The 27,052-nt window shown below is 38.3% G+C and overlaps 5 protein-coding genes across 6 annotated transcripts; 4 read left to right on the top strand and 1 right to left on the bottom strand.

Moving 5' to 3' along the window:
* Positions 1-215: 215 nt before the first annotated feature.
* On the bottom strand, positions 216-2,653 carry LOC145229325 (uncharacterized). 2 transcript variants are annotated; one of them, XM_080094646.1, is made up of 2 exons: positions 1,385-2,653; positions 216-1,006 (listed from the first exon to the last, which is right to left on the bottom strand). In XM_080094646.1, exon 1 carries the CDS (start codon positions 2,599-2,601, stop codon positions 1,804-1,806), a length of 798 nt encoding a protein of 265 aa, XP_079950772.1. In that variant the 5' UTR covers positions 2,602-2,653; the 3' UTR covers positions 216-1,006; positions 1,385-1,803. The 2 variants fall into 2 exon arrangements, with proteins under 2 accessions (XP_079950772.1, XP_079950771.1); XM_080094645.1 differs by having other exon boundaries at positions 1,422-2,653.
* On the top strand, positions 796-7,980 carry LOC145229322 (uncharacterized). Its single transcript, XM_080094642.1, has 8 exons — positions 796-1,066; positions 2,822-2,923; positions 3,121-3,248; positions 4,441-5,227; positions 5,596-5,734; positions 6,101-6,327; positions 6,868-7,009; positions 7,594-7,980. The coding sequence occupies exons 1-8, from the start codon at positions 796-798 to the stop codon at positions 7,820-7,822; spliced, it is 2,025 nt and encodes a 674-aa protein (XP_079950768.1). The 3' UTR covers positions 7,823-7,980.
* A 528-nt stretch (positions 7,981-8,508) lies between these two features.
* Positions 8,509-12,188, top strand: LOC145229327 (ankyrin repeat domain-containing protein 66-like). The gene is made up of 5 exons (XM_080094648.1): positions 8,509-9,035; positions 9,861-9,978; positions 10,367-10,477; positions 10,629-10,768; positions 11,399-12,188. The coding sequence occupies exons 1-5, from the start codon at positions 8,876-8,878 to the stop codon at positions 11,575-11,577; spliced, it is 708 nt and encodes a 235-aa protein (XP_079950774.1). The 5' UTR covers positions 8,509-8,875; the 3' UTR covers positions 11,578-12,188.
* On the top strand, positions 12,097-17,432 carry LOC145229326 (CUB domain-containing protein 2-like). Its single transcript, XM_080094647.1, has 6 exons — positions 12,097-12,178; positions 13,516-13,612; positions 14,476-14,642; positions 15,108-15,209; positions 15,688-15,807; positions 16,789-17,432. The coding sequence occupies exons 1-6, from the start codon at positions 12,097-12,099 to the stop codon at positions 16,959-16,961; spliced, it is 741 nt and encodes a 246-aa protein (XP_079950773.1). The 3' UTR covers positions 16,962-17,432.
* Positions 17,433-18,494: 1,062 nt separating this feature from the next.
* Positions 18,495-26,898, top strand: LOC145229324 (uncharacterized). Its single transcript, XM_080094644.1, has 8 exons — positions 18,495-18,759; positions 19,124-19,223; positions 20,707-20,879; positions 21,141-21,248; positions 23,024-23,240; positions 23,809-23,900; positions 24,463-24,631; positions 25,554-26,898. Exons 1-8 carry the CDS (start codon positions 18,675-18,677, stop codon positions 25,816-25,818), a joined length of 1,209 nt encoding a protein of 402 aa, XP_079950770.1. The 5' UTR covers positions 18,495-18,674; the 3' UTR covers positions 25,819-26,898.
* The last annotated feature ends 154 nt before the right edge of the window (positions 26,899-27,052 follow it).

The raw sequence follows: 27,052 nt of genomic DNA, 5'->3' as shown, positions 1-27,052 counted from the left end.
CGACATAGCTAAAGGAAAGTTTATTTTTGTTTTAAAAAATCAAATGTGTTCGCCGATGAAAGGTTTAGATTAATTTAAACTTGCCTATGTGCATTAGTGGTGCTGGTGCCTAAAGGCCTATGTAACAAATTTGTGACACTATGAATAAAGATACGATTGATATGATTAACTATACTATACTATAGTTTCTAGAGCAGTGGTTCTTAAACTCGGTTTTTGGGGCCGCATGCGGCTCCCAACTACCTATTCTGCGGCTCGCACCAGACCTCAGAAAACCACCAAACATTGCTATTTTAGCTTTCAAAGTAATAATCTTCAGTGATTTTCTCAAGGTTTCGTTTTTTTGCGGCTCCCTACACACTTAAAAAAATACCATTTGGCCCCGACAATAAAAACGTTTGAGAACCACTGTTCTAGAGTATTTTTAGGCTAGTTATTGCGGTACCAAGATTTTGAATAAATTTAGGCAAAAATAATGGGAATAACTGTTTGTAGTAGATTATATATCCACAAGTCAGTAGATAAAATCAGTATAAAGATCAGTCGCATATAGTAAGTAGAATGTAAACGTTAATAAAGCCTGAAATAGGGCAGCGTTAAGACATGTACATTTTAACCCAATAGTGTGTGTGATATCCAAAACAAATAGCAACAAAAAAGAAATGAAAAAGCTTAAAATTGCAATTCAAACTATTAGTTACAGCGTACATTACTGTATAGTCATAAAAGGCGTGCGTTTAATTAACATGGTAGGCGAAAAAATAGGATATCCACTTAAGAATAAAACACAGAGGAATGGATGAAAACAACAACATCGCGGATAACACCAGCAAAGACAATGGCCAATTATTGACATCACAATCGGGAAGAGTGATTTGCGAAGGAGAAACTGACTTGGAATCGAATGATGAAGATGACTCGTTTGAGGAAAAGAGTTATCAAACTCTGTCGTCAGTCAAGTATGACGAAGCGCCCCCTCACGTGATCGAAGCTGTCCGAGGTTTATCTGCAAATTCGAACCAAAATGAACGATTTTGTTCCGGCAATATTTTTGCTGAAAAATCCGGTTAGTAATTTCTTGATTTTTTTGAACCATGGTTAAGTGAATTAGAAACAAGTCATTTGTTCCAAAGATTGTGATATGTATATACTATGCATTAAGAGCATCAATATTATCTTATTCAAATAGAAATCTGTTGACGAATGACCTAATGTTTGAACTTTGAACATAAGATTTGACATAGTTTTTATCCACCAAACAAAGAGCAAGGTGATTCTTTTTTTTAGGTTTAAAGTACGAATGTAACATAGGTTCTCAACCTCTTTTGTCTCGTTCATTTTAGCCAGTTTTGAAGATAAAATTAAATTACCCCTACAAACTCACATAAACACAGCCTCTTAGTATATTCCTTACTTGTTACCTTGTTAACAGTATGTTACTAATATTATGAAAGCCAGAAGAATGAAGTAAAATAATATATTCTTATATTTTGACTCTTGGGGGAAATTCACCCCTTGTTTTGAAACTCTGGTTTTAGAATTTGAATCGTAATGTTATGTTTTTAAGTGGTCGCATTCTTCGAATAGTAGAATATACGATATTAACAGAATTTTTAGCTCTTCCGGCAGTTTTTTATTGTAATATGCCAACGTTTCGATGTCCCATACGAAACACCTTCATCAGGGTAATGACATACAATGCAAACACAAGTTATTATAAAGCGAAAAGGGCGGCGAAACACACACAAAAAAGGCGATAGAAATAACGCAGTTCGCACCAATGGTCGTGTGATAACACCTGGCTCAATGGTGCAAAAGCGACCGATAAGTTATCGGCATTAGAACGTCCGTTTTAACGTTCATCGTGTTGGTGTGAGAATGTATGTTCCACGACTCCAGGAAACCTCGCTTGTGAAAATCGGTTTCTCTAGCTAACACCTGGGCAGCAGAGAAGTTTATGGTGTGACCGAGGGTAGTAGCATGTTGTGCTAATGCCGATTTTTTAGCATCTTTCTTGGCTACATCCCTCTCGTGTTCTTTACGGCGCGTATTCAGAGATCTTCCCGTCTCGCCAATGTAAATCTCCTTGCACTGTTGACATGGGATCGCGTACACCACACCCCTTGCTGCGTTTGTATCAATGGGATCTTTGGGGTGCGACAGCATCTGACGTAGGGTGTTGACTGGTTTAATCCCTACTGAGACCCCAAAGTCGATTAACATGCGACGTATTACGTCTGTTAACCTAGGAATGTATGGCAAGGTAACAAATGTACGCTCTTTGGACTGAACCTTTTTCCGAGCACCCGTGGTTTTTCGGTCACGGAGGATCCAGTTCGGGTAGCCATTTAACCGCAGGGCCTGGTGTACCCTTCGTAATTCGGTTTGGAGCATTCCGGGTTCTGTGGTCAACCTTCGGGCCTGATCTGTCAGCGATTTCACCACAGCTCTCTTGTGGTGTAGAGGATGGTGAGACGTGAAATGCAAATAGCGCCTGGTGCTCGTTGGTTTGTGGTACACTTGCGTGGAAAGTCTCCCGTCTGTTGCCTGTAATACCTCCACATCCAGAAAGGGAAGCCGGTTGTTAGTTTGCAATTCCATGGTAAATGCGATCCCTTGTTGCACGTTGTTTAAGTGATCTAGAAACGCTGTGACCTGGAAACGTTGGCATATTACAATAAAAAACTGCCGGAAGAGCTAAAAATTCTGTTAATACGTTATGCCTGGCAGCAACAGTGTATTCATTGAATATACGATATGTTAAGAAAAGCTTTTTTAAATAGTTGAATTCATATAATGTGAACATTTTTTTCCAATTTAGCGCAAATGGAAGTTACACCAATGTCGCACCTCTCATCGGATTCACCCCCAACACAGAGATCTCATCATTCTGGTCAAACCAACCCCATTAACTGCTCCTTCCGTAAGTCGAAGTAACATTTGATTGTTCAGAATTTTTAGCACCAACTTTTCAAAAGAATAAGTAAGGTAGCACAAAAATACACGGAATGTCGTAAGTACGTATAGTAATTAATAATGTCGTTTTAAGCTTTTTTCTTAAAAACTTAGATATTCTTATAGTATTCTACTTTGTGGTGTTTTATTGGGTGTTTGTTTTAGCCCTCTTAACACAAGCCTTGTCAAATACCAATACGACATGCAAGCTTGTGACGAAACGTTGCGAAATCAGTCCTCAACAAACAGCGATGACGTGTCAAGCCACCATTCAAACGTCATCAATAAACCAGGTATAACAATCATTGTTCTTTCAAGCATTTTTTATGTTAAAATACTCGTGATGGAAATTAAAAATACAACAGCTAATCGTCTGTTACGTCATATACACGTGTGTAGCGTCATAATAGCCGTTTGGCCAATCGCCGGACGTGCGGTTTTAGCCCATCCCAAGTACTTGCGTTCCATGCGATTTTTAAGGTTGGACTGTTTACATATGTGTGTGGGTGTATGTTATATAAAACAGTCTATAAACAGCCTCAAAGGAGCAACGAAAGTTTAAGACAGTATGTCTGAAGTCTCAACCTTTAGGGAGGTGGTTCTCAACCCTTTTTCCTTTGCGGGCCCTTCTCGACACTTTCAAACTATACGCAGACCCAATTTGAAGGTTTTGGTATTTTTTGTCCTTTTTTCATTACCACAAGCAACCAAAACAGGGTGCAGAATATACAAACCACGTTTGGTCCAGGACCAAAAATTTAATTCTTGTGTCTGGGCTGCGACATCGGAAATCGTTTGTCACTGACAATTGACCTCTGTTGCATCACTATGGGGTCCAGATGTCACAATGCATTTTAGTTTGTCGCCTACAAAGAATGTTTTTATAAAAGTTTCATGCTATTTTAAAATGCTGAAACATTATTTTAAATCGCGCTTTATAAATATCGTTGTGTGTAAACTTAAAATTGGTCGCGGGTTTACGAAACCTTTTACGGTGTCATTAGGGTCCGATCACTTTTAATAGAATAAAATACTTTTATTAGACTTAATCTGAAGGGTGGGTAACCTACACCCCACAACCGCATAAAAAATTCTAATTTTGATCTCAATCCATCCGATGCAATTAATGCGTTATACCTCTTTTATGTACCACAGTTATTAGTTTATAACTGGGAATATGAATGGTTACGTACAAAGACAATTTTTTTTGTCTTTTTTTTGTCTTTTTTTGTGTTGAAGTTTAGCATGCGGTTTTGTATCCTAACCAAACCTGATCAATGTTAAAGTTTTAGCCAGCAAGTACTGTTGTGCACTTGTTAAATGTACATATTCACATCAAACAAACACCAGTTTAAATATTTAAGTTAATTTTGCCCGCACTCTTACGTTATTGCATGAGACACTTTGCGACCTGCCTTCACATTACTACTTTTTTGGCCCGTGCTGGCTAAACAGTTGCCTTTATCTTTATTGTATCTTGTTTAGAACAACCGTAAACGCGCACATGGAAGCGATACGACATCAAGTCATCAAGTGCTGTGCAACGGTAAACAAGCTCGCTGCAGTGACAACCGATTTATTCCGCTTTGTCCACCTGATGGTCATTCGAGGTCAAGGTCTCCTCAACCTGCCGTCGCGTCCCCCCGAAGTCTTCCCACTTCGATTGTTACATCAAGTTCCTACCAAACGCGACCAATTTGCTGGCAGCCTTGCAATGCAGATCCCCCCGCAGGGCCAGCTCTTTCACAATGGGCTATTTACGATGGCTGTGAACGCAACCCTGAAGACCAGACAGTATCAAACTGCCATCTCACACAAACGCTTCTTATTCCGGATCTCGGTCGTTCATCAACGTGTTCTCAATACAGCAACAGCGGGAATTCGAGGCCCCCAAACCCGTGGGCCAACTTCCGACCAATGTCGTCCGCTGCATGGAATGAGTCAAGTGGTCAAGCGCAAGCCTGTGAAACCTCTCGGGATCCTGAAAATCTTCCGCCGGAAAGCGAGCCGGAAATTCGAAACGAAACGTTTCCTATGACCCGACGGTATATCATAAGAAGCATGCTCAACACAAGTTCGCCGACAAATCAATACAGACCAGGAAATCGCACAAGTGTGGCCGAAACCAGAAGATTCGGAGACAGTGAAATCGACCCACATCCCCCATTTGTTCAACGCCCTTATGCTTATCCTTCTGCGATGCCAAACAATGTACAGATGTTATCTAGAAATCTACGTTTTGTCAACAACTTTGGTGTAAAGAATTACTCAGGTGCGCTATTGGTGGATGGAATTGTAACACATTACACTGTTATCCACATTTATAAAAACTTGCTTAGCAACGCAGTCTAAACGGTTAGTGGAAAAACGAAATCTCGTTAAATGCGACCAATTTCTCTTGCAATTTTCCAATTGCTTGGGCTTTAGTTTAACCTGCACTTTAGAAAAACAAACAGATATTTTGGGCCCCGTTTCCTTACAGTAGCAACGGAGACACCTTCAACAATAAACAACCCAAAACACAAGGCTACTCATTGCTCATTATAAAGATTCTCAATTCTCTCTAAAAAACCGTTTGCGAATATTTTCACAATTTTCAGTTTTAAAACTATTTTAGATTTTTCCTCTTTTTATTTTTAGGAAACGGAATTGTGACGTCATACAAGAACAAGACCGCCATCTTGCCTGACGTCACACAGGGTTATGACGTAATATCGAAGGGCCTTCCGCCTCACATTTCGACGAAAGATGTTTTTTGTCTTGTTCCTGGTCGATTAGGGTGAATATATTGTTGTGTGGTGTTTTGCGATCTTGTACTTTATCGCTAAGAAATTTGTTTAAACCATGAGTTGTATGTAGGAGTACATGTTGTGTGGTTAGCCGAAACAGATCGTTTTAAGTCCGAATCAATTTGTTAAAGGTCTGCACAAAAATATGTGGGACGCGCAAAAAGAAAGCTCATGTACTTTTGCGCAAAGAAAGTAAAACTATAGCACAAATAAACATAACTTTTGACCCAAAAAAACAATCCCAACTTACAACTTTGGAATTTGTATCGAAGTTAGAAAAGTACAGAAAAAAAAGAGAAAGCACGTCTTGCTTGTATCAATGGGGTCGCAAGTTTAATAACACTATTTTTTTCTAGCATGCCTAATCAAAGCAAACGACACGAGGTCCTTGTGGGTGAGATTCTTCGCCGGGTTTTGACGCCCGAAAGCCTGAACATTTCACTTCTTGGCCCGATCCTCCGCAAAGCTAAGTCCAAGAACGGAACGCAATACCTTCGCGAAAAGCTGCAACAAATCGGAGTAGAGCTGCCGCCCGGACGACGAAAAACGGCCAAGTGCACACTCTTTACCTCTCTTACTGAAAGTACGGGTTTGTCCAAAAACATTCACAGTAACCGTTTTTGTTTCGGGCTTAAATTTTAATAAAACGGACTGGATTAGGGCGTGACTTTACACTTAGCCTCATTTGTGCTATAGTCACTAACTTTCGGGCCCAATACGGGGACATTCGGACTTAGACCGGATTTCGGACTTGTACTTTTGAGTTTGTGCCCCAATTTCGTTTTCCACTTTATGCAAACAGCCTTAAAAAGTAGTGTGAGTAACAACAATACCGAGAGAGAACTGTTAAATACGCGTTGCTCTAAATAATCCTTGTTGGTCATCAACACAAAATCATTTTTTTGAAACTTACTGAATTTTCAACTTACTTCAATTTAATTTAGAATATCTAAACCTCGTTTTATATCGAGAACACTATTCTTTAACGGAACGTTGTATAAACGACTAACTAGGATAAAGGCCACAACAACAAATTGTTTACATGTTTGCAGTATTTCTGTACACACGTGGGTACTGGGCTAGTTCTCCGGTGAACTTTTGCCCACAAACCTTGTTTTTGCAGGTGAAGCAGGTCAACTTGCTGAAGACTTCTCTAAATTATGCCAGTGTGAGTTTCCTGCGAAAGCCTTGGCCAAAAAAGCTCTTCAGCGCCGCTATGCGGAGGAATCGGCGGCTTATAAATCGGAGTCCATCGCCTCATCTCTGTAAGATTCAGTTGTGCTTACGTTATTACCGGAGAGTTTCTTTTAACTAATTAAGACCATCAAGCCAGAAAATGATAAGCTACAGACAGTGCGCACTTGTTTGCGAGTTTCCTCCGTGGTTTATGCCCATGTGTAGCATCGAACACAATAGGTGAGGCTTTTTGTAGCCTGTTACTCCGAACAAAGTGCCGTTAGATAGCTACACTAGCCAATGCGGCCAATCTCTTCTCACCAGCTGCACTGATGAAACCTTATAGGTCGAAACAGTGTGCACTGTCTGCAACTTCTAAATAAGACCTGAACCCTATTAAGGCTATCTCAGTCATAGACCTAAATTTGTGTTAACCTTTTACCCACGTAAGAAAGTGAACAGATACATATGATTTAAACGCGGCTTGCTTGCAATTTTATGCACAGAAACAAAAATCTGTTCTGATTTAAACATTACCATTTAATTATTTTGTGGCTTATAATCAGTAACCTTAAACTTTGTAAAACCTAATAGTTGTGTTTCTTTGCTGAGTGCTTCTATACATATATAAATATATATATACAATTAGATTTTAACAAAAAAATTGTTACAGGGAGCTTCTGGACTGCTTTATAGAACTGCTTGGCACCAAGCCCTTTGAAACCTTTAACGAACCAAACGTTACATTTTCGAGTAATCGTTCTTCATCAACTTCGTCTCAACTTTACAACTATGAAACTTTAACTCATGGCTTCGGTCTTAAAGCCTTAATTAGTTCTCTACGTACTTTTCGGGCTTTTTTGTTGTATTTGGAGGACGAACGAATATCTGATGCCCTGTGAAGTTCCGGTAGATGACGCCACAGTGCTGCATTAATTTGTGTTGTTGTTTTCTGGCCATTGTGGTGCAGCTTGTTTTAACGCCATTTCTTTGTTATGTGTCTATAGCTTCAGTCCTTGCTGAAAAGTGTTATTTGCTTACAAACCTTTTTCAAGTTTCGGTACATCTTCTGTGTGACAGGCTCAAAAAAGTTTCTAACATTGCACGGGTTATAAAAATGAGCATCAAAATAAAGTACAATTGGCTCTATGCACATTCACATTCATGTAAACAGTGTATATTTTGTAAACCCAAGCCCGAAATCCTACCTTAAAAGCAAGACCGCCTAATACAAATATGGTCTAAAGGTTTTTTTTCATGTTTAGGAATCAGTGTTAAAAACTTCAACCCAAGTAATACATGAAAAAAACATAAAAACACACCTCGAACTAATATAATGCACGACGATTTTTGTACGAACACAATTTTATTTAACAATACAAATGACAGCCTATTATAAGAAATAAATTCCATTGTTTAAAACATCTCAAACACAACAACAGTCCAATTTGACCTGTGTGTGATCGGATTAAGTGCAGCTGATTTAATTACGTGGGAAAACAGAAGCACCCGGTTGACGTGTTTGTTGAAACTCTTCACATCGGGCGTTCTGCCATCAATCGCACTCTTAGTCTGCCCGGTGAATGGGCCACTCGATTTCGGCTAAAAGTCAACACACCGTATTGTGGTGGCCTGTAACAAAAGCTCCTACTGAATGAGTTTTAAAACTCAGCCACTACAATACAAGCGCGCTTGGCTATTAAAGTTGGAAATATCGAAAAACCTTTTATATTGCTGTCTGTAGAATTTAAGTCCATTGTTACCAAAGCGGACAGGCTTTAACTGATGAAGCACGCCTTGTATGCTGTACAGTCAAAAGGTAAACACTGTGTCAAGCCAACAGTCTGTTATTACTGCGCTTGGATACCTCAGAGTACACAAAGTTGCTAGCAGAGTGTGGTCCCAGCAGGTCGAAGTCGTACACTTCAGACACAATTATGTGTTCTTGAGCTATTATGACGCAAGAGACGCGATTGTCTGAACTGCTTGAGGTGTGTGCTGCTGGTGATTCCGATTTGCTTGAAGAAAAGCTTGCAACTGGTAGACTAGATGTCATTAACTATAAAGACCCTGATTGGAATGAAAGGGCCCCTCTACATTGGTGTTGTATTAAAGGTAGGTTTTGGTTTACCGTGTCCATCCAATAGCATTGTACTTTGTATTTGTACAACAATATACAACAAAAGTCATCCTAAATACACACGCTTTTATTATACAGTTAAAATTTAGCGTACAATTGTACGTAACTGATTTATTTCATAGAATCTTGAATTTACGTCACGAGATAATTGAATGGATTTAATGACGTCATGATAATTAGTATTATCATGTCGTCACTATTTTTGGCTTCTCCAACAGTGCCGCTCCTCGGGTGCTAAACAAATGTAGAAGTAAATGTGTAGTACATAAGCAAGGTACAATACCAAAACGAGCCAAAGTCGTTATTGGGCAATTTCAAAATCGTGTGACGTCACCAACTTTGAAACTTACTCATGCTCGCTAGACTATTCTTATGGCTAAACTGGGTATGAACCTAAAATAGTTTCGAAATATATGGTTGATTTGTTCAACGGCATACGTAAGAATGTGATTTATGCGGAAATCGCTCTAACGTTGCTTTTTTTCTTACTCGTTTAGTGTTGTTTGTCTTTCTCAAACATGTTGGAACTTGTCGCAAAAATTATGAGTGTACATCCTGTTACAAGCAAACAAGGAGTTTAAGCAAAGAAAATACTTCTACCACCACTAAAATTTTATTGAACCCATTGATATGTATATAGCGACCACCTTTTACGAATGAACTTTCTCCGGCCTGGCCATGGCATTCAGCTGTTAATGTAGAAATCAAATTTGTTACATTGCATCATTAGATCCGTGGCCAAATCGCGTTACCGATATAAAGTTAGTTCCTATTTCATTGTATTTATTGGTTATGTTTAGGGAAAAGTGACATGACCCGATGTCTGTTGGAAAAAGGCGCTCATCCCGGTGTTAGGTCTTCTACCGGATGGACACCAGCACATTTTGCAGCCGAAGGAGGGCGCACTCACGTTCTAAGGTACAGTTGTTGTGGTCGTGAAGATGGTCACTTTTTGTGATGAACATAATAAGCCTGTTGTTGATCTGAGCGTGATGTATTAGTTACAAATATGATCAGCTTAACAATAAGGTCAAACACTTGTGATGACTATTGTTGCAAGCCGACGATTCGCGATTTCAATTCCGTTAATTGAAAATTCTGATTTTGTAAATTGGAAGTTCAATTCCAAGCTGTAGCCTACCACCAATTAAAAATCTCGTTTATTTGCCTACTAAATGACCCAAAAACGGTTTGAAAAGGCTAAGTTTATCCCTATGTTTTGGACTTCATTACAGTTTAAAATACAATAGTGCCACACATGACCACTATATTACAAAGCATTTTATGAGAGAGTTTTTGTCTTCAGAACACTGCACAATTTCAAGGCGCCTATGAACAGGAAAGATTTATACGGGGATACTCCTAAAAGAATCGCCGAAATTTACGGCCATAAAGAATCAACCGAATTTTTGGTCTTGTAAGTACTTCGTTTCATGATTTCGCCTGCATTTGTTGACACGTGTGCAAGATAATGTATTTCCTTTCTACAATCTCTCTAACAGTATAACTTGTTTTTTGCGTGTCCAGAATTGATCAACACGCCTGAAAAACGCCTATTTGCTTTACAGAGCAGAGGCTGAATACAGAGAAAGGAGACGCAAAGCGGAATTGTGTGGTGATGCGGAACCGTACGACGATGAAGATTTAGATTGGTGTTACAGAAATAACGTTACTCCTGAAATATTTGTCACAGAAGACGAACTAGCAGGTAGTGGAGTAGTTTTTCTCCCAATACTGTTTGAAACATTATCAAAACATAAATGCCAATATTAACACGAAAACAAAATCTTGTAAGTTATATTTAACATGCCCAACCCAAAATAGCGTTCAAATGTCACGAGTACGAAAGAAACGCACACTTTTTCCAGTTTCATATGCCGCGACCCAATAGCAACTTTTAGATTACATGTGACTGCGACTTATGCCACTTTGATGACAATCTTGTTCTAATACATGTCCTGTCCACTGAAAACAAGTTAAAGTTTATAACAGAGTTGTAAGCGGGCCTGGAATGGGGCAAAATCGGACCTAAATCCGAAGTTACATGTCCGAAGTACAGTAAACCTTTATTTAAACGCATGCAGTTAATCCGGATCTTCGCCTAATTCGGACAAAACTCGAGGTACAAATGATTTGTAATGTGCGAAAGCTTTAACTTATCGACATCGGTTAACCACCTTTGCCTAATCCGGTCAAACTTTTTGGTCCAAACGGGTGCGGACTGACCGGGGTTTACTATATAAATTCAGGCCAAACCTCATTATATTTAAACTTGTAATATTTACGCCTGGGCCAGACCCTGAAATCCCAACCCAAATAATTTCCCTTTATGTCACAGAGATTAACAGCACGACGACGTCTGTCAGTGGAAGCTTACAGTCGTTGCAAAAATCCCGCCATTATCCGAAAGCGTCGTCAAGGCGCGGCACGCCCACAAGTGGAAGACATTCTCGCAGCAGCACACCGCTAGGAGGACGCCGAAAGTCGCGCCGAGTATCCAAGACTGCGAAAAAGTGAACTACTCTTGTTAACCAAACGGACACATGCCTTCAGTTTCGTTAACGATTCAAAGACCTCCTGGTTTTGGTTTCGAAAAAAATATACCAGGAAACACATCATGCAGTATGAATACGAAGTGCAGTTTTTGTCTACTTAAAAAAATATTTTAAAAATGCTTGATTTTACAACGAACTCACATTTTGTTGATTAAGGGCAACTCAATGGTAATCCCTGGTTAAATTGGCATATTGTCGTTTGTAAATCATTTCTTTTGGATCAAAAGTTTATATACGTGTGGAAACATTTTAGCGTGAAATGCAGCACTTTAATTTGAATATTTACCAAAAATGCGGAACTGATAGGACTGTAGGGGTTTCGTGTTTATTTAAACGCAATCCTCAATTTAGCCTGCGGCTTACAGTTGTGCTTAACATTTTGCTCAGTGACGAAAATTTCCGAGGTACACTACAAGCTGTTTTTTTGTAAGGTTACTATTGCCCAATATTGCTCTGTAGTTTCTTGATAATTGCCACGAGAATGTTACAACTGTCTTGCTTGCTTTGTTGCGTGGTTTTGCTATCAAGCGTCGAGGCAGCAACGGGACATAATGCAACAGAAAGTAAGTTTTATGTGTTTAAAATAAAAATTGGTTTCAGTGATCAATTTGTTCAAAATGCTAAAACGACCAGTCAAAATTCGCAAAATACAAGTTCTTGAAACAACAACTAGTATTTTGTTTAGCTTTACACCAATTGAATGACAAATTTGTTAAACACGACTAATTGTGGAAAGGTTTATCTAAATCAGTGGTTCCCAAACTTTTTCATTATTTTGTCAAAACGGCTCCTTTGCCATTATTTCGAGGGCTCGCGGTCCTTAAGCTGCATGTAATGTGTATTTCAGAAAAACGAAAGTTGATTGCAGGATTTTCGCTAGTTATGCAAAATTGCGCATGATAATGATCTAAACTCTAAAGCAGCGGTTCCCAAACTTTTCCAAAAATTTTGCCTGGTGGACCCTTTGCAATTATTTTGATATTTCGCGGCCCTATAAAAATCAAAACATGCTATAGGAAAAATGAACCATTGTCTCTTATAGTACACTAGTGCAGTCACGATTCTATTTAATGTAACAACTTTCTAACTTAGTGGTTTTCAAACTTTTTCATTGTTTTTTTCAAAACGGTCACTTTGCCATTATATCGAGGACTCGCGGACCTTAAGCCTGAAGGTGTATTTTAGCAATACGAAAGTTGATTTACAGAATTTTAGCTTATTAGGTATGCAAAATTACACATAACAACCATCCAAAGACGGTTTGTGACATCACAGACAAGACAGAAAACATTACGATAGTGCGCAAACAATTGCATTCTTGATAGTTGTCATGCAATAAAGGCAATCTATCGTATAGTAATGGAGGCAGTGGATCTCTAATTGTACTTTGATTTAAACCTATTCAGTGACACAAATTGACGCCAAATAAGATTATAGAGGCACGTCAACCTTTTCGCGGACCCCGCAAAATTGCTTCACGGACCCCTAAAGGTCCGCGGACCCCAGTTTGGGAACCGCTGCTCTAAAGACAGCTTGTGACATTACAGACAAGACAAAAAAGCAGTGCGATTGTGCGCGAACAATTGCATTTTTGACAGTTGTTATTCAATAAAGGCTATTGTTTAGCAATGGAGACAGTCGATTTCTGAATTCTCTTGATTTAAACTTATTCAGTGGCGCAAACTGACGCTAAATAAGAGTATAGAATTACTTTACCCGCTTCGCGGTCCCCCCCCAAAATTGCCTCACGGACCCCTAAAGGACCGCGGACCCCAGTTTGGGAACCGCTGATCTAAATTAAAGCATACTCTTGTCACGACTATTTAAGACTGTACATCTCGCAGAAATCAATTAATTGTTATGTTTAGTAAAAAGCTGATTTAAAGTTGGTCCTTTTTAGGTTGTGTTATAAATTTAAAAGCATCATCATCACAAAGAAATTTTGAAAGCCCAAACTATCCCAACAAATTTCCAGAACAGACACATTGCTCTTGGATGTAAGTGTTACTAATTTTGACTTGTTGACATTTTTTGCCATAGTGACGTACATAATGACCACCTGTTCAACCATTGGTTGGTTTCAGTACATAAGTACGGAATGTATAGCAAAGATTACTGTAGAATGTAGATCTAAGACTGGTAATAAGGACGTCAGGAGCATATATTATCAAAAACTAAACAAAGGGTTGCTTGTTGAGAGAAACAACGGAAGTGTGTAAAAAAGTTGGCGAAAAAGCGAACAACTTTTCAGAATTTGTTGGATGAACGGACATAGTTCTTTTAAACCAGTGTTTCATACCGGAACGGAACGGAACGTTATACCGGAACGAAATAAATAATTTATGGCTCAAATACCGGAACGAAATACCAAAATTAAAAATTTTCAAAATACCGGAACGGAACGAAATACCGCTATTTTTTATTCCGGTATTTCGTTCTATACATTTGACATAAAAAAAATTTTCGCGCCGATAAGATGTAATAAAAATTCAGGCTCCTACAATTTACATCCGTTTGACCATCATTGACAAATGTTATGTGACGTAACAACTACCGACAATAATTATTGTGTGTTGCAACTTTCTTTCTTTTTATGCTTAATAGTTGTGAAGACCAGAAAGAAATGTTCTTTTGTTAAGACCGAAATACCGAAAAAATACCGTTATAAATTTATTTCGGTCAGACCGGAACGAAATGAAAATATCGGTCCGGAACGAAATACCGAAATAAATAATTTGCTCAGAACGAATAACGTTATTTGGTTTCGTTCCGTTCCGGTATGAAACACTGTTATAAACTGTTTTAGAAATAGCAACTGTTCCCATGTTGTATGTAGTAAACTGTTTTGTTTGTTTTTCAGTGTGAAAGCGCCCTCCGGCTACAGAGTTCGAATTAGTTTTGGATATTTTTACTTGGAACACTCACATGGTTGCACGACACAATCCTTTACTTTTGAAGACCTGCTAACTGGATATGTAGACGGACCGTATTGTAGCAACGCAGGACCACCTGGAGCGGTGTCAGCAGGTAAATAAAATCATTTGTTGCTTAACAATCAGGCCTAAAAGTAAAATTGAAATATTTTTGTCAGCAAATCAGTATGACACTCATACCAATGGCTAGGTTAATCAATCGGCGAAATAAAAAGCCTGTAGCTGCTTATCCGTTTCTACACTTCTGTTCAAAAACTGGGAAAACGACTTTACAAGTAGCGTTTGTTTATTTTACATGCAGCATCCAACACTTGCAACCAATTATGCCCATGGTTCTTAACCATTTTTCCTTGCTGCACCCCTTTTAAATCACCAACCAATTTTTGCACCCCCCTGGGTTTTTGTATTTCTATACAATTGACCTAACAGGAACAGATCCCGCACCCCTTGGGGCTGCGTGCACCCCTGGTTAAGAACCCCTGAATTATACCATTGCTTTTCACAAAACTGGTAAGTTTTTCTCTTAATCCTTACTTAACCTTTAAATTGTAATGTGCAGGCCAAGGATTTCGAATTACGCTGAAATCCAAAGGAACACCAAAAGCTTACTGGGGTTTTCGAATATTTTACCAACAAACAACTGACCCGCCGTCACAAAGAAGTAAGAATACCAAAAAAGTGTTGTCTTATCAAACAAATTTAGGTAATGAAACATAGCTTTAAATGCAGATTGAATGCGAAATTCATTGAAATCTTGGTATTAGGACGAATTAGGTTAATCGCCTAATCCGTTAACTTGATCGTAAATCATAACTTTAGCGTTTTGTTAAGAAAGTTACTCGATTATTTGCGTAATAAAGATTGCCTAACAAATTAGTTGTGTGATACCTGTATCCATACAAAACAATCTTTTTGAAAATGCATTTCAACCGACATGGTCACGGTACTATTATATTATGACTAATGGCATACATACAATACAACATTTGCTTGTTTCAAAACAGTACTGCCAAAGAGATATTTACTGATATTTACAAACGCGATGAAACAAATATGTTTAAGTTTAAGTTCTCAATCTCAGGTATAAAATTGCCTAACAACACTTAACTGTATATAACACACATCATTACTTACTACAGTCATAGGTTTTGGTTCCACTCTGACCACACAGACGTCCCAAATTACCACTCGCAACCCTCCAGCTCTACCCAGTCCTGGCTTTCGTCTAACGTTTCCGATACCATTAAACCACATCAGAGGTAAATGGATTTTATTGGATATGATAGGCAACCTTTTAAAACGGTGCATGCCATAGTTTACTCGCTATTTGGGTGCCAACATTTAAGTGTGTTGCGCAGCAGTGGTTAAAACCAGGGAGTCGAACCGGAACTGAACCCGAACCCGCGAACCGGTTTGAGCGTTTAATTTCATTAAACCCGAACCGCCAATTACGATTTTCTAAAAACCCAAACCGGAGTTGAACCCCGTATTTTGTTTGGCGTTGGACCCGAACCGGAACCGAACCAGTAATAAATGCAGTCTGTTTTATATTTTGTGATTTTTTTTAAACGGGCAAAATTCTTTTGAGTTTGACAAGGCCAGGTAGATGATGGGTAGATTTAAATTTAAACGAATAAAAATTTGAACCGGTTTAAAAACCGCAAACCGGTTCGGACCGGATAATTTGCCCAAACCGGAACAAAACCCGAACCCGAAAATATACATTTTTAAAAAACGGAACCGAACCCGAACCCTTAAAAACAAAACCAAGTGAACCCGAACCGAACCTGAACCCATATGACAAGCGGTTCGACTCCCTGAATGGTAGGATGGTTACAAAGCAGGTAGATTTTATTCGTACGTTGCTTTTTTTTAACATTAAATCATAACAAAACAAATCACTGTAATAGTTTAAATTCAAATTATTAAATTTAACTTTAAGTCGAAAATCACTTGGTGTGCTGTGAAAAAACGCCTCACGTGCCAATTTTGGTGTTTGGTTTGTGTATGGGTTTGACTTTTTTAAACGAATGACATACAACCGAAAGAAAGCTCATAGAACAAGACAGTCAGGGTGTATACACAAACGTGAAGATATGAACCATATAACATTTAATTTAACCTACATTTTATAAAAAGCAATGCTTTATTATTACTGTAAATCAATGCTGTAACAATTGCAAGCAGGAACCGGTTGATGTATTATATTTGCAAAACGTGTTTTTTGTTGTTGAACGCAGGGCCTACTCGACGACCGGTGTCAAGACGTACTTATCCCCATCCTGACGACTTAGAACCAATCACAGGTTCACCAAGCTTATTAGCTGGTGTTATGCTTAGAATAATAATCGCCGGGACCCTAACCTTTCTTTGTGTTGGATGTTTGTTGACTTACCTCCGTTTGTTCGCTTGACTTTACTCCGGTGGTGTATGCTATTTCGCCAATATGTTCCAGGAAGTCGCAAACATTTAAAGTACACATCCTGTATAAACAATAATATCAATTTTTTCAACAACAAAAGAGTTGGAAATACTATTGTGTTGTATTTTGTGTTTACCTTTTGTAGTACTACTTCTGGTCTTTAAAACTTAAATTTATACCCTACTCTAGGCCTACCATACGTCGTCTTTTTAGAGGACATGTCCATCTTTTTAATTGACAAAAACCAAGTTGTCCTGGACAAGAAAAAGCGCCCAAATGTCCTCCTTTCCTCCAAAAGAATTTATGATTTATCTTTAATACATATGTGACAATTATGCCTTTGAAAACAGCCAAATATACATTTTCAGTTTATTTTTTGAAGAATACAGGATATTTTTACTTTTTTGAAAATTCAAGCTTATTTTAGTGTTGTGATGTGATAAACGTTTAACTTTATCCAAACTATATGCTGTCTAATTTCTGAGGCGTTTATTTTTGGGAAGCCCTTAAAGTATTTTTTCATGTTTTTTCAAAAATATGGTAGGCCTACCCAGAGTTGCAAGCGGGCCCAAAATCTGAGCCCGAACCCGTCCCGAACCCGAAAGTATAAGCCCGAAGCCCGGCCCGAACCCGAAACGTTTTTGTGAAGCCCGTTTAGGCCCGAAATTTTGATTGACAGGCCTATGCTGGGACCCAAAAAACAAATGAAAAAGAAAAAAGAGAAAGACAACAAACACAATGAACAATAGTAGACAATGGCGTAAACAATACGTTTTAAAGTAGGGTGAGCATTAGGTCAAAGCCAGAGACTTATTACTTAGCAGATTTTTTTTGAAAATGGCGGACACGTAACGCAAAGTTAGGCCCGTTTTCTCACAAATACCCAAGCCCGAACCCGGCCCGAACCCGGCCCGACTTGCAACTCTGGGCCTACCCAACACCCTTTTTAACAAACAAGTATTTCGGGTGTGTAGCAAAAAATCGTCATAAAGATTGTGGCTGTCATCTCAAAAAATGCAGGTGCGTATGACATGTCATGACTGCAGCCAATTTGCAAATTATTCCAATTTAAGATATTTTGTGTATAGATAATGGTATTTTAGTTTCCTTTAAATAGGTAAAGAATTTCATATGTCCAGAAATAAACGTAAGCATATAGGCCCCAGGCTAACGCCAAATAGGCGGCGGTATTGTGTAGCCACAGATATTTCGTATGTTTCGAAGGTAATTACTTATAACTAGACCGCAAACTAATGTATTTGAAACAACACGGCCCGAACAAATTGGCTGCAAATCTGTCCTAAAAATGAGAAAAAACCTCCCTTATACAACATTTTGTACAACTCAGCATTGTCAACACATTAAATTTGAGCAAAAACATGTGGCCTACTGCCAACAAATTGGAAGTATCTCGTGACAGGTGAAACCACTAAGGCTGGTCAGGCAAGTTTCGTCGCCAGTTTGTTCTTTACTTCAACGCGAGGCGTCTTTAGCCTGCGGCAGTAAGTCGTATCAAACAGAGTGCTTAGTGACTCAGACAAGATTGTCCGAGGTACACTACAAGCTGTACACCAGCAAGGCTACTATTATTGCGCTGGACCTTTGTCAAATCCAGTGTAATTTCCACGAGGGTTGAGTATGCTGTTGTGGGGTGAAGCATAATTGCAAATCAGTTCACATTGAGTGTATTGAAAGGATGTAATAATGTTTCGACTGGCTTGTTGCTTGCTTTGTTACCTTGTTTTGCTGTCAAGCCTAAGTGCAGCAGGAAGATATGGTTCCACAGAAAGTAAGTTATTTGTATTTACCAACTCTTCAGTAATCAATTTGATTCTAACAACTAGGCAAACCATAAATAAGTTGTTGCTGCCGGCATGATACCAAAATTATGGAGCTGTTCTTGCAATTGGGTTTTTTTGGGCAAACTATATTGGTTGTTTTAAAAAATCTTTAGCTAAAATTGATTTAAACGTCATTATTCTATATTACCTGTTTTCAAACTGTTTGAACGACATTAAATAGGAATTTATAGCACCTGTAATGATGGCATGAGTATAATCGCCGAAAAATTGGAATACAGCACGTTGATTTTTACGACTAGTTATGTCAGTACACTTTTAATGAGATGTTGTAAATTCTTGTTCTTTCATTAGGTTGTCGTGTAATGAACGCAAAAGCGTCAAAATCACGAAAACTTTTTGCAAGCCCAAACTTCCCTGAGAAATTTGCAGAACAGACACAATGCACTTGGATGTAAGTATTACTGGTTTTGTCTTGTTTACATTTTCTTTGTTTGTGATTATGACATCAAAAAACTTGTTGACACGTGAAAATGGCGAAAAATATTTTGCCGCGCTTTTACAGTGCACATTAATGCACTACAACCATGAAAATCAAGTGCAAATTCGTTTGTAGCATGTGTATACATATATTATCTGCATTATGCAAATATCCAAAACCTGTTTGGTGACCCAATACATAGTTCTGGAAGCCTACTTGGCAGAAAAAGGTGTGATAGCTAAGTCTTTAAGGTAAATCGTTCAATAATAAAACTATTTTGCTAATTTTTCAGCTTCTAAAACTAGTTTGAAATGTTTTTTTCAGGCCAAAACACATGATATTTGTTTTACGTACCAAGTACACGTACGCGTCGGTCTGCTAGACTTTTTATATTAAGGCTCAGTGAACGTCCTAAAGCAGGGGTGTGCAACCTTTTTCGGCGGTGGGCCATATAACCAATTTCGGACATCAAGCGAGGGCCACACAGTTTTTTTCATGTACCGTATTTACACTTTTTTACACTACTGTTTGTGCGGCTTGCATTATAATATCATGTCGATATTATTTCCACACCCCTGCGTTTTGTTTTATTTTGCTTTTAAAATCAACTTTAAAATGTTAGGTGCAAGTAAGTTTCGTCGCAACACTGCCTTTCACAACAAAGTAATTGTTTACTAGACAAAGAGGTATATTACGTCACATTCGGTATAGATACGCAACAAGCACCTAGTGCGAATAGAAGACCATAGGTCTGGGTGTATTAAGTTTCATGCGCTGGTTTAGCTTATTCTTGTTACGTATAGCAACTTAGGAGATTTACCGAAAACTAATCAGAGAATCAGAGTGTTGTTGAGGGCCACACTAAATGGCTTGGCGGGCCGCGGGTTGCACACCCCTGTCCTAAAGTAACTAATAATACATTTTCATGTTTGTGATGTAGGGCTACTTGTTAACAGCTCTAACAGTAAAACTGTATGTGCAAAGTGGTGATTTACATTGTTTTATGAAAGTGTGCCTATTGCCGTAGTTAATTTTACGATCTACCGGTCCTTTTGTGTACCCGTGCATCTTTAAATAACACAGTTTTCCGGTTAACGCTTTTGTGGTAATTGACCTAGCTCGTAAAAACATGGACCATTGCTACACTTAAAGTAAAGAGTTTATTATGTGTGGTATTATTATTTACTGCCTGATACACATAATCTGTTTCAAGTTATTTCAAAAAGATACTAATTATGTTGGACATATATGATAAATTAGCAAAGAATTTATACTTACATTTCAATATGAAAGGAGAATTATTTTTTTTACTTTTTTATTGTTAGTTTCATTAAAAAAGAAAACAAAACTTTTAATTCCCTATTAATTGTACATACTGTGCGTTTGGTTTATATAGTAATCTATTTGGTAAAGTGTTTCAATTGGTCATCAAATCAATACATCTTTGTTATTGCAGTGTGAAAGCGCCTTCTGGCTACAGAGTTCGCTTGAGTTTTAAGTCATTTTACTTGGTGGGCGCTTCAATGAAGCAATGCACGAGACAAAAGCTCAAAATTGAGGATTTATTTACTGGATTAATAGACGGACCGTATTGTGGAAACACACTACCACCTGAAGTTGTTTCGACTGGTAAATAAAACCGGTTTTTGTTACGAGTCAGACATGAAAATACGAAACATGCCTTATTCTTTTGTTTTTGTTTTAAAAGAAGCTCGCAAAATCGTAAATTAGGCGACATATTTAAGTTCTAAACATTGAAAAGTGTGTCCACAAAAGTCGTTATATTTAAAGATTTCCAAGTTTATTTTTGTCACTGTAATTTAAAAAATATTGCTTCAAAAAGTTTAGCAATAAGCGCAAAGTTGTAACACTAAACTTTGAATTGTATAGGTCAAGGGTTTCGAGTAACCTTGGAATCTAATGCTGTTGGAATGCACGCAACATACAAGGGATTTCAAATAGTTTACCATCTAACCACCGCACCATCATCACAAAGAAGTAAGAATGTGAAAAATTTAATACCTCTAAAAATTTGAGAACCAAGCCCTTGTTCAATATTCCTGTATAATATTAGATTTCAATAACACATACTTCTAGAGATGACTTCAATGGTAACAGACTTGTAATCTGACTTGAAAGTATCAAGCCCGGAACACGTACTCAGCTTAATTTTTGCTTTTAAGAAAGCCCGAATTAACCCAGAAGACTGATGAATTGTGGCACAAATGATGCCTATAGTGTGAAATTATTAACCCAGACCGAAAACCTTGACCCAAATTACAACTCCGAAAAGTAGCTAGATGATAGACCAGGGGTGGGCAAACTACGGCCCGCGGGCCGCATGCGGCCCGGCAAAGGAGTTCATGCCGCCCGCCAAATGTTGGGAAATTTGAAAGAGAAAGTTACCGAGCAACGCTGAATAGTATTATAACCACAGGCGTAGTTTTTAAAAACTACCGGGGATGTTTACGTGCTTTAACCTGTTGTTTCTGCCATGTTATCATGCACATATTCACTCAAAACAATTTCTTCGTTCGATAAAAGTAAAAGCTATTCACGTTTTCAAATACAGCCCACTTTGTACTGTTGACGCCAAAACTTTGGTCACTTTGGATCAAGTTTAGGTCTTTGCAGTACATTGCAAACGGACATTAAATTTAGAGTCGTTAACACAAACCACACCACACTTAAGATGGATACTAAAAGCGGCTCGCTTTGTTTAATGTTGGCGCAAGGAAACGTGGTGTAGCCTAAGTTGCAATAAATGCTTGTTTATTTTGAAACAATTACAATTGTAACGTTTCAACCAATGTTTGTGCAAACAAAGTGACAACAAACGTATTTACACATAGCTGAAAATATACTATGTTAACATTTTGGGGTAAATCAGGGGTGCACAACCTGCGGCCGTACGGCCACATGCGGCCGCGGAGACGAGTTTGTGCGGCCGTGACCATGTATGTCAAAATACATGTGCAGGCTGCCATGACGTAACTAAAACTATTTTGCCAAATATTTCGGTTTTCAAACTGCCATAAACAGATTTTGTGAGACAGAAAAAAATATTACCAGCCTAAGAACCGCTTTTTAACCGCTTATTGTGTGCAATCAATGCGAAAAAACAGGCACCCCAATCGTCACAATACCGATCATGACGTCATAAACAGCTAGCTCCGTTCAGCTAAACTTATGCACCAAGTTAGAAATTATTATTCTGAGCGTTTTAGGTGGCTTTGAATGGTATATACATGATATAAACCTAATTCTTTACACTAGTTATTTAAAAAAACAAGCAAGCAATTGGTGGCTGTTGCGGTGAAATACTATGCGGCCCGATAAGATTAGGAACTTTTGAATGCGGCCATTGCACTGAAAAGTTTGCCCACCCCTGTGATAGACCAAAACTAATGCAAGTGAACTTGTATATTAAATAAATTTCGACTTTCAACGGGTGCCCGACTGAGCCTGTGTAGTTTAGTTGGTAGGACCAAAAAAGACTCCTGTCGGGGGTTGCAATCCCATCGCATGTTGGATTTTACTAGCCTATACGCCTTATTATATGCATGGGAATGCTTGGTGACCGGCTGATTTGGTATAACGCCTACCAATGGGTGTGGCGCGCTATGATGTATATACACCCTATTGCAAACTGATGATTACAATAGCAACGTTTAAACGTACAAAGCGTTTTCACAATACTGTACCTAAGCAGTATTCAAGTTTATTCTCTAAAAAAACCGTACCTAACAATAACAACCTATTTAATTCCATAGTGAGGGATTCTGCTGGTCTATGGCAGACTTATCGGTTGACGGGAAACGGTTTCACTCTGCCTCCGCAAACGGCCCCAACCCCAACTCGTGGCCCCGACGAGGTGGATAGCAACAACAATGCCGCGATCGACGCGATTAACAATGAAGTAAACGCGAATAAGAACAATGACAAAAATATGGAGCTTAACAACCAACACGAGGAACAATACCTTCCTATGTAAGCCTTTATGCTTGTTTGAACCTTTATACGATTGCAAACAGTGTTAATTTTAGTGAATAAGCTATTGCTGCCAAGCATAATGTATAAACCCGCAGCTTTTTCGTAAATAATCGACGTTTCGTCTTTCCATACAAGACGCCTTTAACAGCTTAATGACATATTTTGGACGTCAAAGCGTCGATTATTTATAACTGCTGGAATAGCAATTATACTCGTTTATAAATCGTACTTATACGTTTAATTTCTACTTTGCAATTTTAAGAACATTTTGAAAGATACACCTTGATTTTAAGCTTTAAATGCAACAAAGGTTAAAAACTAGAAAAATATTATAAAATATAAATTTTACTACTTTTTACTAAAATAAATAATGATAGCATAGGGTAAATTAGGGTAGTTATTTTATGCTGTTTTGCGTACTGCGAAACTGATTACAGCGCTATATGAGGTGCACCATATTGTCATCCATGTTTTTGCAATTGTTTCCGACATAGGAAATTTTAGCAATGTTGCAACTATGCTTAATGGTGTGTCTGTGTTAAAGTTTCCACTTGTCTTACAACAGACCTGATGTGTATGATACTTCCATCTCCTACCGTCCTAATAAAAAAAGAAAAAACCCAGTGCGGAAAAAAACACCCCCGGTCCGAAAGACAGGTAAACCAAGCTACAAACTTTAAACTTTTTAGTTCATTCGGTTGTTTAGTTTATTGTGAAAGTTTAATACTAAGGGCTAAGGTTACCAACTTTAGGGCCTGAAATCTTTATCAATAAAGATGCTTCATTAAATTAAAGGTATAACAATATAAACCAGTGGTTCTCAAACTTTTTTATTGTCGGGGCCAAATGGTATTTTTTTAAGTGTGTAGGGAGCCGCAAAAAAACGAAACCTTGATAAAATCACTAAAGATTATGACTTTAAAAGCTAAAATAGCAACCTTTGGTGGTTTTCTGAGGTCTGGTGCGAGCCGCAAAATAAGTAGTTGGGAGCCGCATGCGGCCCCGAAAACCGAGTTTGAGAACCACTGATATAAACTATTGATAAATATAACGGTCCAAATAGACATAAAAAGCGACGAAACCTTGAATCATAAAGCATGTAGCGCTTTTCACGTCAATTTGGCCCGATATTCGTCACAAAACAAATTTTAATATGTAAACTAGCGATATTCTAAAAATATATATTAATTAAATGAAGTGTTTCTATTGTTAAACACAGTGCCTAAGCCACGACCGGTGCCAGGGAACCGTTTTCGCAATCCAGGTTCAACAGATTCAAGCAAAAGCTCACCAATGTTATCAGGTGGTGAAGTAGCTGGAATAGTAATCGGTGTCCTAATTGTTCTTTGCATTGGATTCTTGATATTTTACACAGTGTGCATTAAGCGGTAAGTTTTTACAGATCACTATGTCATACAAGAGCTAATTTGTTGGTAGACTTTTATTATTGTTGTGCAGTTTTTATTTAAGTCAGTGTTTTTACCACCCGATGCATAAACTTTTTACCCAGGCCAAAAAAAATGTATTTCAATTTTGAACCATTTTAAGCTTCATTCGATAAGCTTATGATAAACAAACCACTGATTTAGATCATTTTTGCGCCACATACTGGTTTAGGCCAATAAATACTTTGTCATATTTATTAAAAAGGCAATTGTTTGGACATTTAGATCTACTACTACTTAACTGATCAGTCATCACGACGCTGATTTAGTAACATCCCTTTGTGGTACTGTAGCAGTCAATAACACCTGCACTGTCATCCTAACGTTTACATAGAGTACATAATGTATTGGTATTGCCCGTGTGGTTGTAAATCATCTTCGGACGGCCCCCGCCAGGCGTCTGCCAACCCATAATTTAGATTATAGGGTTTACACACCTGTGGTGGTGGATTAAACATTGTTTCGTGCCTTGTTTTTCATGTATTACTAAGCGTGTTTAAATAATACAAGTTTCATTTTCTGACATACAATCCATCAGTAAAATCGTTCGTACCGTTTTTATAAAACGAACGTATTAGTAAAATAAGTTATTTTAATTAAATAAACCAGAGTGGTAAGTGGGTCCGGTGAGCTTGTTGAGTCGGGTTTGGGCATCAATTTAAATTAAATGGACTTGATTCGGGTCTGACTTTACTAGGTAATATTTGTGTAGCAATATCACCTTGGTAAATCTGACTTTCGAGTTTAATTTGGTTTTATTTTAACAAAATCTTGGTTACGGACTTGTACTTTGGGTTCTGGGCCTTTCGGGACCGCAAAGTGCATGTTTTGAACGCACATCTACCAAGAACAATTTTGTATGCAGAAAACGCAAGAATCAACAAAACAACAAGCCTAAGAGCAAGTCAGGAAACAGACATGAACTGCGTGCAGTGGCAATCCCCGCCAGACAAGCACCTGTGCACAAAAACGTAGCCCTTCCGCGTGGAAAAGTTGCCGGACGGACTGACAATACTTCTCGCTCTACGCATAAACAACAGCATTATCATCAGCCAAGAACAAGACCTAGACATACCCGCCACCCAAACCAACCACCACCAAGTTACTCAGCCAGTGGGTATTACAGCTGATACCGAATTTCAGGTGCTCCAGAAAGAAGTGTATTTGAAGCCTGATTGTCAAATAACACTTTACCACTTTTGAATAAATCACCTATTCTTGGACAACTGATCTTCGCCTAATTCGGACAAAACATGAAGTACAAATGATTTGTAATGTGGAAGGCTTAACTAATCGACATCGGTTAATCCGGTTCTTCGCCTAATTCGAACAATTTTTGTGGTCCAATCGGGTCCGGATTAATCGAGGTTTACATATTGCAAAGTATATCAAATGTGTTATTTTACCTCTAAATATGGCCCCAGGGGAAAAATCGACTTTTCTCAAGGGTTAAAATTAGTGATGTACCGAATCGGCGAAATTTCGATTCGGCCGAAACCGAATATTCGGCGGTTTTGCCGAATAAATTCGGCCGAATCAACCGAATCATTTATGACGTCACGCGAAGTCGTACGCTACGCGTTTGACATGAAAAAATGTTTATCTACCAGGCAATTAGTGCAGAATGGTTGTGTTTCGTCCTCATTTCAGTTCTGTGGGGTTTAAAATAGCATGATTGGCAACCTGCCAATGAGTTGCTTATTTTTTTGACAACAGTGGTAAACCGATAATGTGTTGAAAAAGATAAAAATTGACGCGATTTTCGTTATGTTTGGGCTTTTGAAAGATTTGCGTGGTACCTTAAGCAGAAAAGACACGTTTAACGCCTTAAATTGGTGTTCGTAAAAGATTCGGTTTCGGCCGAATCGCAACAAATTATTCGGCCGAAACCGAATCTTTGCAAAAATGACCGATTCGGCCGAATAAATCCGGCAAACCGAATATTCGGTACATCTCTAGTTAAAATAAAGGTTATACGTATCATTTATTTAACCGGTATAAGTTAACTTACAAATTTGAGGAAGGTCATTTTTGGAACCCCCAATAATATGGCTCATTTCTTGCCTTTCAGCTTTTAGCTTGGTGTATATTACCGCTTTGCCCATACAAGTGTTGTTCCTTTTACCTCCGTATATTCTATGTACATTCCGTTGATCTCTATGTATGTTTCTTTACTGCTTATTGTCTCAATAAACAGTAGCAAGTATCTACACTACGGCACTCTGTTTAGGAACGCTCACTTTTAATCGTTTTTCCCTTGCGAATAAGTTTCTGTGCACACCTTGAGCAATTTGGGAACGTTACTTTGATTAAAAAGTCCCGATTTGAGGCGTGTACGCTGCCTTACTGTAAGCAATTAGTTGA

This window comes from Phallusia mammillata, chromosome 5 (genome assembly GCF_965637545.1).
Source record: "Phallusia mammillata chromosome 5, kaPhaMamm4.hap1.1, whole genome shotgun sequence".
Taxonomy (NCBI): domain Eukaryota; kingdom Metazoa; phylum Chordata; class Ascidiacea; order Phlebobranchia; family Ascidiidae; genus Phallusia; species Phallusia mammillata.
This window is presented reverse-complemented; position numbering and strand designations above follow the sequence as displayed.